General features: G+C 35.2%; 1 protein-coding gene across 3 annotated transcripts in view; it reads right to left on the bottom strand.

Annotated features, from left to right (window-relative positions):
• Positions 1 to 13074, bottom strand: part of LRRC49 (leucine rich repeat containing 49) — a 37802-nt gene that overhangs the window by 23949 nt on the left and 779 nt on the right. Inside the window, exons 2-8 of one of the 3 annotated variants that reach the window (XM_030281790.4) lie at positions 12973 to 13035; positions 12541 to 12628; positions 10213 to 10312; positions 9435 to 9638; positions 8065 to 8131; positions 4061 to 4204; positions 2756 to 2817 (exon numbers count right to left, since the gene is read on the bottom strand). In XM_030281790.4, the coding sequence (XP_030137650.4) occupies positions 2756 to 2817; positions 4061 to 4204; positions 8065 to 8131; positions 9435 to 9638; positions 10213 to 10312; positions 12541 to 12628; positions 12973 to 13035 (728 nt within the window). Of the gene's footprint in view, positions 1 to 2755; positions 2818 to 2915; positions 2935 to 4060; positions 4205 to 8064; positions 8132 to 9434; positions 9639 to 10212; positions 10313 to 12540; positions 12629 to 12928; positions 12947 to 12972; positions 13036 to 13074 lie in introns of those variants that run through there. The other 2 variants (XM_030281791.4, XM_072934064.1) reach the window with 2 other exon arrangements.

Below are 13074 nucleotides of genomic sequence, written 5' to 3'. Positions count from 1 at the left end.
TCTTTTCTGCAAATGTCACTGCAATGTCTTCCCTGTGCCACATGACAAATTAAAAAGGGGATTTCTCCCATTTCTTTATAACAAATTCTGTATATAGCTATTGCCTTCAGCCATCAGGTATAAACACCTTCAGTGTGTAACTGCTTAGATTGTTTGGGCTGAAGCCAAAAAAACAGGACTTCCTTTGTTTCCTGTCAGCATTAAGTTCAGTTTTAGCTTGCATTATCTTGCCAGTATATCCTTTTTTACTACTAAAAGTTCTGCAGAGAAGCAGCAGCATTCTGAGCCCTTCTCTGAAGTATGAGGTAAAAAGAACCGTGGTATATCCTCATTTTAAAATGGTGACAATTTTTAATGGCATTCCTGAGTCTTCTACTGAAATATTAATTCAATATGTCAGCATGTGTCAATTTAAGACTTAAGTATTGTCACTGATACAAAAATAGAAATAAGAAAATATTTCCATGGAAGCATTGCCTCAAAAATGTTATTTTTAAAAATGAACATTAATAAAATATGGCAATGAAATGGTAACAAATATATTCAAGTTCTGGCAATTTTGTTGTTTGTTTTCATTTACAGGGGGATCTTTTTTATGCACCTACAGATAAATTATTTAAGAGTATTTGTACACCAATTTGCTTGTCAAACAAAATTCAGTTGTATAGACAGAGTCGTTTTTAGGAAAAATCATTTTTCAAATTACCCTGTGGCCCAGAGCAAATGGGATAAGTGACTCAAAAGCAAAGAAAACCATTTTAAAGGGTGTAGGAATGGTCAGATACAGCACAGCAATTCATTGGTGTTATGGTTGCAAAGAACTTCCTCAGTCAGTTGAAAGAGTATCAAGCCAAACATCAGATCACAGATGGTCAAGAACATACTTGTAATATTTAATAACTTCCCTGGTAGAAAACATATCTACTACATAACTCTAAGTAAGGAATTTTTTAGAGGGTTTTAGCCTTCAGAACTGCTATATGGAGTAAAATTTATCATTTAAAAAACTCCAAGCTGAATGTGTTGAAAATAAATTTTTCCTTTGTGTGTTTTAAAATAATGACTGATAAATAGAGAATTAGTTACCCATCCACTTATCTACCCATATGCATATACAAAATTTAAAGATGAGCAATATCTTTTGTTTAACATGAAGATTTTTTATACCTAATCCAACGGCAAACTCAAACTAAATTATCTATTTCCATATATGTTCTAGATAAGTATTTGTAGCTTACAAAAATCCTGACTTGATCTAACAATAGACCAACTAAAGCCCCCATAGATAAATGACAAAAATTTTTATATAGTACCAAGAAGCAAGCTACTGATCACAAACTTTAAGAAATCTATCAAAACCTCAAAGAAAATTTCAAACATTTTTCCTTCACTGAACAAAGTAAAAGTAACATGAATTTGCATAAAACAATATGAGAAAGCAGTCAGAAAGTCACACAAAAGGCACCAAGTCCATAAAAATACAGGGCAATTTCCCTGACTGCAGTGATGCTCCCTGACAGCGAGGGAGCCAAGCTGCTGCAGTCTCCTCCTTGCTCCTGCCAACCTGAGACTTTTTTTAGAAAGCCAGAAACAAAGGCAAGTCTCAATTCTGGAAATGATTCAAAAGCAGCAAAATGCTAAACCCCCTCTCTTCACTTCTTAAAATAAAAAGACTAGCAAATTAACTAAGGGAAGAGCATAAAGACTCCTGCAGTTCATCTCTGAATTGTTTTTAAGTGTTTAACTGCCATGAGTATTTAAGATGTACTGCATTTGTATTTTAAGAACCTAAGGAACACAGATAAGTAGGCTGGAACTATCTGCAAAACACATAATGCAGGTCAATATAAAATGTTTGAGTAACTACTACAATAAAAGCTCCTACTAAGTACATTTTACAGAGAAAGCAGATACCACAAGAATAGCATGGCATTTCCAGTAATTAGAACATGAAGCATCTTCCCCTACCCCACATTTAATTATTTGATTCTAAACAAAAAAAGCTGCTGGTGATCAAGGGATTAAAAAAAGGACATACCAAAGTGAAGATAATGCAGGCACTTAGGGTTTTTTTCAAACACTGGCATGAGTTTAAAGGCAGAGCACAAAAATGCATTAATATGAAAAGGCACAGAGGACAAACATTTCTATTTATAACAAAATGCTCTTGTTACTTGAAACTGTATAAGCCCAGCTTTGTGAGCTGAGCTATTTTGCTTCTGCCATCTGGTCTGCAAGGTAATCATGAATATACCTTTCAGACTTTATTAATACATGGACAAGTAAAATACAAGCATGAAATAATTTACCCATAGCGAGCAGAATCTGACTCAGCAATTTGCATAACTCCAGAAATACAGTGATGGAATGTTAAATATAATTTCTACCTTGCATCATGCTGCTTTAACAGACAACTAGGTTAGCAGCAAAACAACATATTTGCAAATCCACTTTTATTTTTTACCACTATAAACAGTATGATAATCAATTAAAAATATGTTTCTTGGTAGAATACTATGAGTATTCTACCAACATTTAAATGCAACTACATACAACTACATTTAAATGCAAAGGGTTTCAGGAATCTTTATACTTAAAGTAGAAAATACACAATGGCTTGATTGTTTTTATCTGATATGTTAGGGAAGGAAAAAAGGATCTGTACTTACAGTGTTCAAATTCAAATTTTCATGAAATACAGCTTCAGTAGGATACTTTAAATTACTGCTAGGAAGCAAACTACTATTCCCCTTACCTAGATATATTGTTGAAGCTGAGGAAGAGACGCTGGAGACAGGGCAAAGTATCCACATCTTTCTAGAAAGAAAAGATAGGCATAAATTCAGCAGATGAAATTGGCTTTTGAGCCTCTTTACTTGGCCTGATGAAATGCTTTCATTTCTAAATGCTGTAACCTTGCTGCAACATTGATTTCTGTTGAACGTGCAGCACCATCTCTCCCTAATGCAGACTGCAAGGGAGTGTTTCAGTGCAGATCCCACTCTGCAGAACATGCTGCATCACTTGCAAAGCAAATCATGTTGAAGAAAAGGAGGATACGTCTGCTGCTGCTTTCTGAACAGGCTTCTGGGAAAAAAGCCAAGGTGCTCTCTCAGCATATAAGCTGCAGGATAAACATGCCTTAAAAAAAAAAAAAAAAAAAAAAAAAAAAAAAAAAAAAAAGCTAGCTGAAAAAAGGTTTTTGAAGTGCAATACAGCAGTGCAATTAGCACTGCCAGACAGCAGTGACTCTCCAGTCAGAGAATGAACTGAAGGACTCTGTCACCTTTACAACCTTCACAATTAATATTTAGAAGGTATGCGTTTACAGAATAAGAAACTCTACATTTAATACTGCCACTAAATGCCTTTGCAGAAAGCCTCTAAACAGCAAATAGCTCAAATATTAGTAAGATGAAACATATTAAGTAAGATCAAACTTCATTTGTGAAATATGCATCCATATCAGACAGCACAGTCTGCAGGGACTCAAAAGCCATTTACACTTAACCCCTCAGTTCTAAGTCTGCATCTCCTTACCCTAACAACGGCCATACTCCAACTTGAAACCAGGGGACATAAACCTGGGAAAGGGAAAGGAGCATCAGAGCTCAGTGTCTTGACTTTAGCCTACAACTCTTCCTCCCTTCATCAGATTTGACATGTCTACATAGCAGTCCAGAACAGTTCATTCCAAACAGGAAAACAAAGGCAGCTCTAATGAACCCTGTAGCTCCTATTAATGAAACACTGAATTTAAGCTAACAAAGCTGCTGAGAGTCACCACTGGATACAATGAGCAAGGCTTATGGGATCAAGTCTGCAGGTGAAAACATTTAAAGAAAATAACTTTAAAATTAATGTGTTTGTTTCACCTTTATGCTGTATAATTAAGTATTGCAGCAGAACCATATAAGCAACACAATATGAGGAAACACCATATGTCAAAAATCTGAAACACTGATATGGTCTAAAGAAGTTAGTTAACATTCATTTTGTCAAAAACAAGGAAAAGGAAATGAAAAAGAAAAAAGAGAAGGACAAGAGTTTTGCTCCTTACTATAGCAGAGACTTGATTATGACGGAGGTTGAGCTCTGTGAGTGAATCCAGTCCATTCAGGTTCTCTACAACAGTGAGGAGGTTCCTGGCAAGGTTTAACACCCTCAGTTCACTTAAATGACCGATGTTTTCTATTTTGGCTATCTGTCAAAGATATGATAAACATGCACACTGTGTTTTATATATATTTATGACACACATTTTCTAAAAGTGTACATGAACTATCAGCTTCATACAATAGTGTGCCTGTGTTTCTCTAAACCATGGTACTCGGAGATCCAGAACAAGTATTCACCCACATTGTTCTTGCCATCCTGCAGTGAAATTCAGTTAACATTTCCTTCTATCCCATCAGAAATCAGGTTATTTCAGCTGTGCTGCTCTGTATCAGCAACCTGAAGACACAAAACCAAGACAACACTGATGGTATTGTGGTATGCCAAAATGGGGGAATTTTGTGTATGGTTGAGCCTTAATTTGTCTGCAAAGACACTCACTTATTTCCCTGGGATTAGAAAAGGGAGGGACCTAACCAAGATTGAATTACAGTAAACAGACAGCTGGCAGATGCTTGTTTTTATACTTAATAACCTATTTTAAAGACTCGCAATAATGACAAAGCAAAAGAAAAAAAAAAGGCATAAAAAGAGTAATAATAGCTAATGATCCTTAATTTTAGTTTTTATTTCTAGAAATACCATCGTATTTTACAGAGGAATTGATCAACCCTCTGATGATTCAGTATGGGTTTGTTTGTTTCCTGCTGTTAATGTTTCCCAGTGATCCACACAAGGCTCTCTATCCAGGTAGTTATTTCTCATGGCAGGGTGGGATCTGTCCTCCAGCCTATGCAGAATTCATGCCCGACTTGCACACAGGGAGAAGGACAGCCACTGCACGAGGGACAGTAGGGTACTCTCAGTGAAACCCATGCGGGGTGGCAGAAAGAAGCCAGCAGGTTTTCCTGTGGAAAATACTTAGCATCCCCAAGGCTTTGGCAGTGCAAAGAGCTACCAACACAGACCATTCCCTGGCAATTAGAATTAACATCTCTGGACCCCTGTGAGCCCCCTTTAGCACCCAGTGCCCAGGCACACTATCCTCCTCCAAGAGGCCAGCAGTGCCACGGTGCAGAGCAGTAAAGAGTGCCTGGTGTCTGACATGGAACTTCCTGCTGCTTTACCCCAGTGCAAGAGTGGCCATGCTATTCTGCACAGTGTCTAGCAGCTCCTGGAACAGAAGAGGCAAGGTAGCCATTATTTAACAGCTTGAGAATGCCCCATTTTGTTGGCTAATTCTATATATCCATACACATATATGTGTACATGTGACTGGAATATGCTGTTATAAGAAATATTTCAACAATTTCTCAATTAAAAAGCATACAGAAGTAGATACAAGGCCAAAATTAAATAACATCTAAAACTTTGATTCAAGGTGCTTAAACTTTTGATTCAACTGCTAATTAAACTATTCATTTATGAGTATTTCATACAAAAATACTATAGCAAGAGGAACAGAAAATACCACTATTTAAAAGATCTTTATACAGAGATATTTTTTTTTTAAAAGCAACCCCAAGTGAAGACAGTTGGCATGAAGAGCACAGAGCTCTGCTGATGTCTGCCCAGCTAGAATTACAGGCTAGAATGCCACAGTCTAGAATATTAATCCTGGGATTTCACTGCTATTGCAAAAATAATGATTTCATCAGCAACATATAGAAATACTCTTTACCACTTTGCTAAGCTTTAAGATTAGCTCTACTGAATTGCCTATTTCCATTAGGCATGCACACATGAAGGTACACCAGCTTTTCACATGGACTATTAGGTAAGATATAATACAAGCTATTATCACTTCCTCTTGCATGTTTCAAATAATTCTTATATAGTATCAAAAAGAAATTAGTACACAAGTCAAAGTCTACTTGTAAATACTGAAAAAACCCACTATTTATTTTCTCATTTGCTTGTATTTTTGAATACCTCACTATGAAATAGAATTCAGAAAAAGTCTTTTATGCACCAAATAATCAAACATCAATAATTGAATTGATCAAATGAAAGCTGCATCTTTAAAAAAAAGTCTGAGATTAATGAAAAGAAGTTCATGCATGAAAAAAATCAGGCTGCATAATTTTACTTACATCTTGAACTTCTGGAAAGAAAAATGATTCACAGACTTAAACAGAACACAGGAAATTACTCCAATGACATTTCATATTTAAAGCAGTCTAGAATAAAATTTATGTGTAGAGCCCCTGATTGATGCAATTCTCTGTCTATATTACTGTGTTAATAGTTAATCTAGTGTATTTCCAGTACCTTGTCTCTAACTTGTGCACAGGATTTAATTGTTCAGTCTTCACCTCGGATCACTGGTAATATATAAGAGATCCTGTACATCCCAATGCTCAATGATTATTTTCGTTTTGCTGAACACTACTGAGATAAGTCTGGCTTTAATTCTCTGATGTGTTGTTTAAATTTCTACATTCTTAAACATGAGAAACCATATTTTGAAATTCTCAGAGCAAATTATGTTGCTGAAATCTGTTCTTCAGAAATTTACAATGTAGAAAAAATACCCTTTAAGATAGACAAGAAGCTGCCAAAAACCCATGAATTTAAATAGTTAAAGGAGCTCCCTTAATTCAGGGTTCTATAAGCCAACAACAACAAAACCCATCCTTCAAAACCAGGCACTAGTCCACAAAGATGTATCCCAAGCACAGCATTTTTTCCCTTCATTTCTTCATTAAGCATTCAAAAATAGCTAATGCTATGGGATGGCAGATTGGTGTTATAAATTTTGAATTCCTCAAAGGCAGGGAAAAAAAGAACTTAAACAGGAAAACATGCTTATCTTTGACTAGAAAGGAAGAGAAAAGTAATTTATTTATGGAAGATAAGTTCATAGTCTTTATTTGGTCTTTACATGAAAAATACACTCAATCTACCAAAAAAGGAAATAACTAACTCCATTTCCAAACATTTTTGCCCTTAACATCTACATTTATGATGAAAATACTTTTAAAACCAAAATAACTTCCGAAATTCCAAGATTTAATGTTAGTTCCTGACATTGGGTAATTTGTTACATTCCCTGCATCAATGTAAGCCTATAATTATGAAGTTGATCCAGCAACAATCAGCCCAAAACTCCTAGAAAAGTTGCAGTTAATGTAAATAGTTAGATAGATACTTGAAGACCAAAACAAAGTCCGCTTTACATCACAATCACTTGTAAGAATTGTGCAAGATGTGTTTAATTTTCATCAGTGATTCCTTCATTTGTGCTGGGAAAGCTTGCTGACTGCCACAGCTGCAGTGTTAGTCTGCAAGTATTTTTAACAAAAACATAACTCCCCATCAAATTTCCAACAGCAATACAAAAAGGATTGTGTTGTTCAAACAAACACTTGTGAATGAATATGTTTGGAGATGGCCAAGACTCCAAGGGTAATGCCATCACTGGGGCTAGAGTGCCTCTGCCACTGCACAACGTGTTCATTGTTCAAATAATGGGATTTAAAGCAGCCACAAACTTCTTGCACCACTTATAAGTCCCTGCAATCCTAACTTGTCTTTTTCTTCTCTTTTACATGTGTGTAGGGAATCTGGTTTTGTCAGACCACCAACAGTAGAAAAAGCAATCAATTGTACCTAAAAATGTTATAGCAGTTCTAGGAATGTGTTACTTTAACTGCACCAGAACTGCTTGTGGTAGTTTACTGTTGTGTAGGTAGGAGTGCCATCATACTCAGCTAACTCCGCATTTTAATCCCTGGAACCTTCCTGAAGTACAACACTGAAAGCACAAGGTACAAAGATTCAAAATAAAAATCATAACACCATTTATTAACTTCTTGACTTCTGTGACCTCAAGAGCTACAAAACTTGCCACCAGTTCCCCTTAAAGAAATGATACTTGGGTAGAAGACACAAGAAAAACATGATGTCTACACAACAAACATAAGCAATCAAGTTATTGTACTGTACCTGATTTCCATGGAGATCTAAAACATCAAGGTTTTTTAGGTTCTCTAGATTTGAGATCTTCTTTATTCTGCAAGATTTCAATTATGAGAATTATTTTAAATATTAGATTAAAATAATCTTTTATTTTCCAGTCAATACAAAATAAAGCCTTTTTTTACTAACAAGAGTAACAGAAAAAAAACCAAAATTTTGAACCATGAAAAAAAAAAATTATATATAAATAGTATGACTTTAAGACCCTTCTGACTGTCAATAATTCAATAGCAGCAGAATTTATGTGGTTCTTCTAGAAAGAAGAAAAGGATGGAATTCTTGCTCCACTAGAAACCAAAGTCAACAACTTCATTGTCTCAAAAATTCTCTGTCCTGTCATATTTTTTCAGATTCCAAACCTAGGCTATTACACACCCAACAGCATCATCTACTGGCTGATGACATTAAACACATGTATTGAGCATTTGCTTTGAGAGTAATCAAAGATCACACACAGGTCAAGATGAAACAAGTTGGTAAAATCTCTGATGTGTAACCACTCACTCACTAGTAGGCCAAGTCCTAGCTATCTCAACACCACACTTCTAAGGTAAACTGCATTCAGGGTGGTTATGATAAGGAAAATAAATCTTCAAGGCATTTAAAATTGTAGTACCCATAACCCCAACATTTTACTATAAACAAAATTGACTTCTACAGGTGAAATTTTTAATACAAAAGCTCTTAGCTCTAGTAACATATGGCACTATTGAAGCTTCTCAGTTTAGAACACAGGCTGAATTAGGAGGTACATTCTTTATAATCTGCACATAACTGAAATCTGGTCACCAGTTCTCACTTCACTGAATATAAGAAAATGAGGAAAATTTTAAAAGTCAGACCACAACCTTTAGATGTGTGAGCAATTCCACAGATACATGTATTAAATTATTAAAATTATTAAAGGCTACAGGACTAAAAGCAATAAATAAGCATTAAAATGCATGAGTCGTCTGTCTGGTATGTTTCCCAAATAAATTCATCAGGCAGAAATATTTTTTATAGGCTATAAATAATCAATGAATACTACATTTGATCTGAAAAGACATTCCACACAAATCTAAGAACACATTTAATAATCAATCAGAAGATTACATGGGAACATGTGAAGTACTTTGGAAGTGTTGCTTAAATTTACTAAGAAAAGAAGTTTTGAAGAACATGGCACACAAAATCTGTGTGCTTCCTCAGCAGGATCCCTGACAGCTAATCTTAGGCCAGGTCTCACTAGTGTAACAGCAACATCATAAACTGGAAACTGTAACAGAAGCAATGGGAATTCACAGCTGTTACACCACAAGAGGTAGAATGCCTTAGTTAAGTTTTATTATTTTTACCTGTTCTTTCCCAACAGAAGGACTCTCAGGGATCTCAAAGTTGAAACCCCACTTATCTCTTCAATCTGATTATCATATAAATCTAAGAAAACAAGATGGTGAAGATTAGAAATATTTTGGATACGAGTTATAAAGTTATGCTGGAAATTCAAAAGACGAAGGTGATCTTCCCCATCAATAATTGGGCACACTGTCAATTTTTGCCTGGAAAAAAAAAAAAGAAAAAACAGAACACACAAGTAAGTAACAAATCAGTAATCCACCTTCTGCTCACCTACTCTGACTGAACAGAGAAAAGTATATTATCTTGGTTAAGACAGCATTAATTAGGTTTGCTAATTAAATTCTGTATATAAAGCAGAAATTCCTGCCTATTAAAAAATTAACCTGACAACACAGCAGAAATACTTCCAAAATTGTGTAAACCCCTCTCCTATCAGAGATTTGCTTGTTACATGGAAACTACATGGAAGTTGTGTTGTGACCACACTAAAATTCCAACAGATGTGGTCTCACAGGTTTTTCTTCAGCTATCACATGAACTGCTTGCTCAGGTCAGAAATCTGCCTGCCTTAGATGACTGCTCTATGGATATATTCATCACAAGGACACTCACAGAGATTTTCTCCATGGGACAGAGTTCTCTTCAAAACACACACACACAAAACCCAAAAACCCAAACCCACCACTGACTGCAGCCATTAGTGGGGCACTGGTCACTCTGGTCACTTTAGACATGGGCTGAGGCTCTGGCATGTGCAGCCTCTCACCCTCTCACCTTTCCAGGGTAAGTCTGTCTGAGTTCAGGATTTTTTCTTCAGCAGTACGTTGCAATACAGGAAATGTTATTGATGAACTGCTCCCAAAATTCGTGTTATCTATTGAAAAATCATATGGAGAATACATGAACTACTTCTCTTTAAATACATGTCTTGAACTACAGGTGATAAAATTTCTTTCTTATAAAAAGTAAAGCATGAAAGTGCTTTTTGCCTCCATTCATTAATATCATTTACCAGTTTTCTTTCCTGATATTATGACTATATCCCTCTCTGTCCTCTTTCCAAAGTACATCTATTTCTTTACTTTGAGATTTTTTCAACAATTTGTTGTAAGCAGATATTTTGTAAATACCTTTATTTTTATTAGAATTACCCAGTGATATTTTAACATAAGATTGTAAAATTATTTCAGTTTCAGTATCTGAACTTAAAGAAGGTATTACCCAACTTAAGATAAATTGAAAAAGACACAGATCAAATAGATGCTGACAGAACTAGAAAATAAAGCACTGAAATATTGAAACACTCTCACTGAGCCACAAATAAATGCAAAGTCTTTCAAAGGTAAGTGCACACAATACCTATAGATCATTGGTATTTCACTCCTTTATCAAGAAACAGGCAGCCCTTGAAAGCATATTTATAAATTCATCCTTATGCCTTTCATTAATATAAGAGGAAAAAAAGGAGGACATCTAAAAATACCTGCAAAATTAATCAACAAACATGTTCTGTGAGCTTAGGCTTATTTGGAAAATGATCCACTGAAAAATACTGGTCAAAAATAGATCATTATTCACACACACTACTGCACAATATAGGCTTGACTTCAGTGTGCTTGCCCTTTTTTTTTTCTCTTCCTTCAAACAAATCAAGTATGTTACCAGGAAAAACATCAATTCTGTAATATACAAGACAACTGTTTTACTACTATAGCAATGAGTCCATTGTTGCCTGAAATATATTAGGTATCTGTTTGAGGAAAACAATTTGTCAGTCAATTTAGAATCTTTTTAGCGCTACTCCTCACTTTTATCATTAGCTACTCTAACAACATTCTCTACGCATCCTTCAAAATCAAAACTGCTTTTAAAAACCCCCAAAAATATTAAAATCAATTAACATTGTTGCAAAAATCTTACTTAGTTGTGTCATAGGTTTTTAAGCCAATTATCAGTCTGACACATGACAGGATGGCAGTAAAGTGACTTTTTTCTATTGTCATCTTCCTAAAGGCATGTAAAAGATCCCTATTGCTGCTTTTTTGTTAAAGAAATATTTATAAAAAACATTTATTTAAATGCCTGTATTGTATTTTTTAAGAAGATTTCTAGTGGTTTCCTGACAATTGTCTGCTGACCTCTCTTAACACCCAAAGGTAGCACCAGGAAACACCTTTGGTAAGGCTCCCAGTAAAAGACAGAGAGACTAATGAGAAGACTCCACTGTTACCTGAAGCACATGAACTAAAAATGTGGCTGTTTTGTCATGCTCTGGGTTTTGTAGGGGTGTGAACAGAAATCTCCCCAAGTCCTGATAAAGACCCTGTACTCTGCAACAACAAACCAGAAAATTCTGTCAGACTGGATGGTGCTGGGAGATAGAGCTGCTTATTACATACCAAAGGACTTAATACTCTTTGGTCTGCACAGGAAACAAAACCAAACTGCAGACTTACTTTTACTTCATAAGCTGCAGAGTATCCCTAAAGTAAACTAATTCTGAATGGCTGCTGGCCTTAATTTTTTACCAGAATGAATGAAGAGTTGCCATGATAACTAAATTGATCTTCTACTCATACCAATCATAGGCAAAGAGCATTCAGAATGGGTCAAAGTGGCAAGAAATGTTGTTTCAAGTCTCTTCCAGTCCTCACCACAGTTAGCAGTGATATCAATAATATCTTGCTTTGCAAAGCCAAGAGTATGCAAACACAATAGAAAAACTATCTCTGAACATCATAGTTCTAAATTAGAAACTAATTTTGTCTAAACATATTAAAATGTTAAACATCCAGTAAAATGTCTGATTAGACAATTGTGTGGCTATTGAGGGAATATATAGTAGGGCACTTGATAGGTTGTGGCTTTGTAGGTAGAAGAAAAAATGCTCTTGAATAAATGGGGGGAAAAAAGGATGAAAAAAGGCAGGCAGTAGCACAGTGGGTTCAGGACATGATGCAACAGTAATTACATTGAATTACTGTAGCCAAATAGGAAACACTGTCACTCTTATGTTTTCTAATCATGATACAATCTTTCTTTACTTTTTAAAGACTAAAACAGATACAAAAGACAAACAAACCAAGCTCAATTGAATATTACCTTGTCTTCCTGAGTAGTTTTTTTCCAGATCATGCTGCAGAAGCCTATTGTGGAAAGATGACTGCTCTTTATTTATTCTGAATTCAAACTGTAACACAATATTATAGACAAATGTTAGGAGCTTTCAAATGCAAATAATGTCTTTACACAAACACAACCTCAGTACTGGCAGGTCTCAGGAATTACAGGACAGAGGTACAGATAGAAGATCAAGAAATCATACATATACATATATATATCTTATGGCAGGCTATAGTATAACCCCATGTTTTTAATAGTTACATAAATTTACAAAATACTATCAGATACATTAGATATTGTAAGTCAACAGATGAGTATTGAAAAGGTAATTCCTATTTGAAAGCATACAAATTTGTCTGTATCATACCATACATTGGTTAATATAACTATCCAAGAAAAGGTAATAATTACTGGCTTGGTTTTTTCTGGTATTGACGAGGTCTGGATGACCAGCTGGAGACCACAATTATTAACCTGCAAATTAGAGGAAAATTAAATTAAATCCTACATTTC

Source organism: Taeniopygia guttata, chromosome 10, assembly GCF_048771995.1.
Source record: "Taeniopygia guttata chromosome 10, bTaeGut7.mat, whole genome shotgun sequence".
NCBI classification, from domain to species: Eukaryota; Metazoa; Chordata; class Aves; order Passeriformes; family Estrildidae; genus Taeniopygia; species Taeniopygia guttata.
Note: the sequence above shows the minus strand (reverse complement) of the source record. Positions and strands in the feature narration are given on the sequence as shown.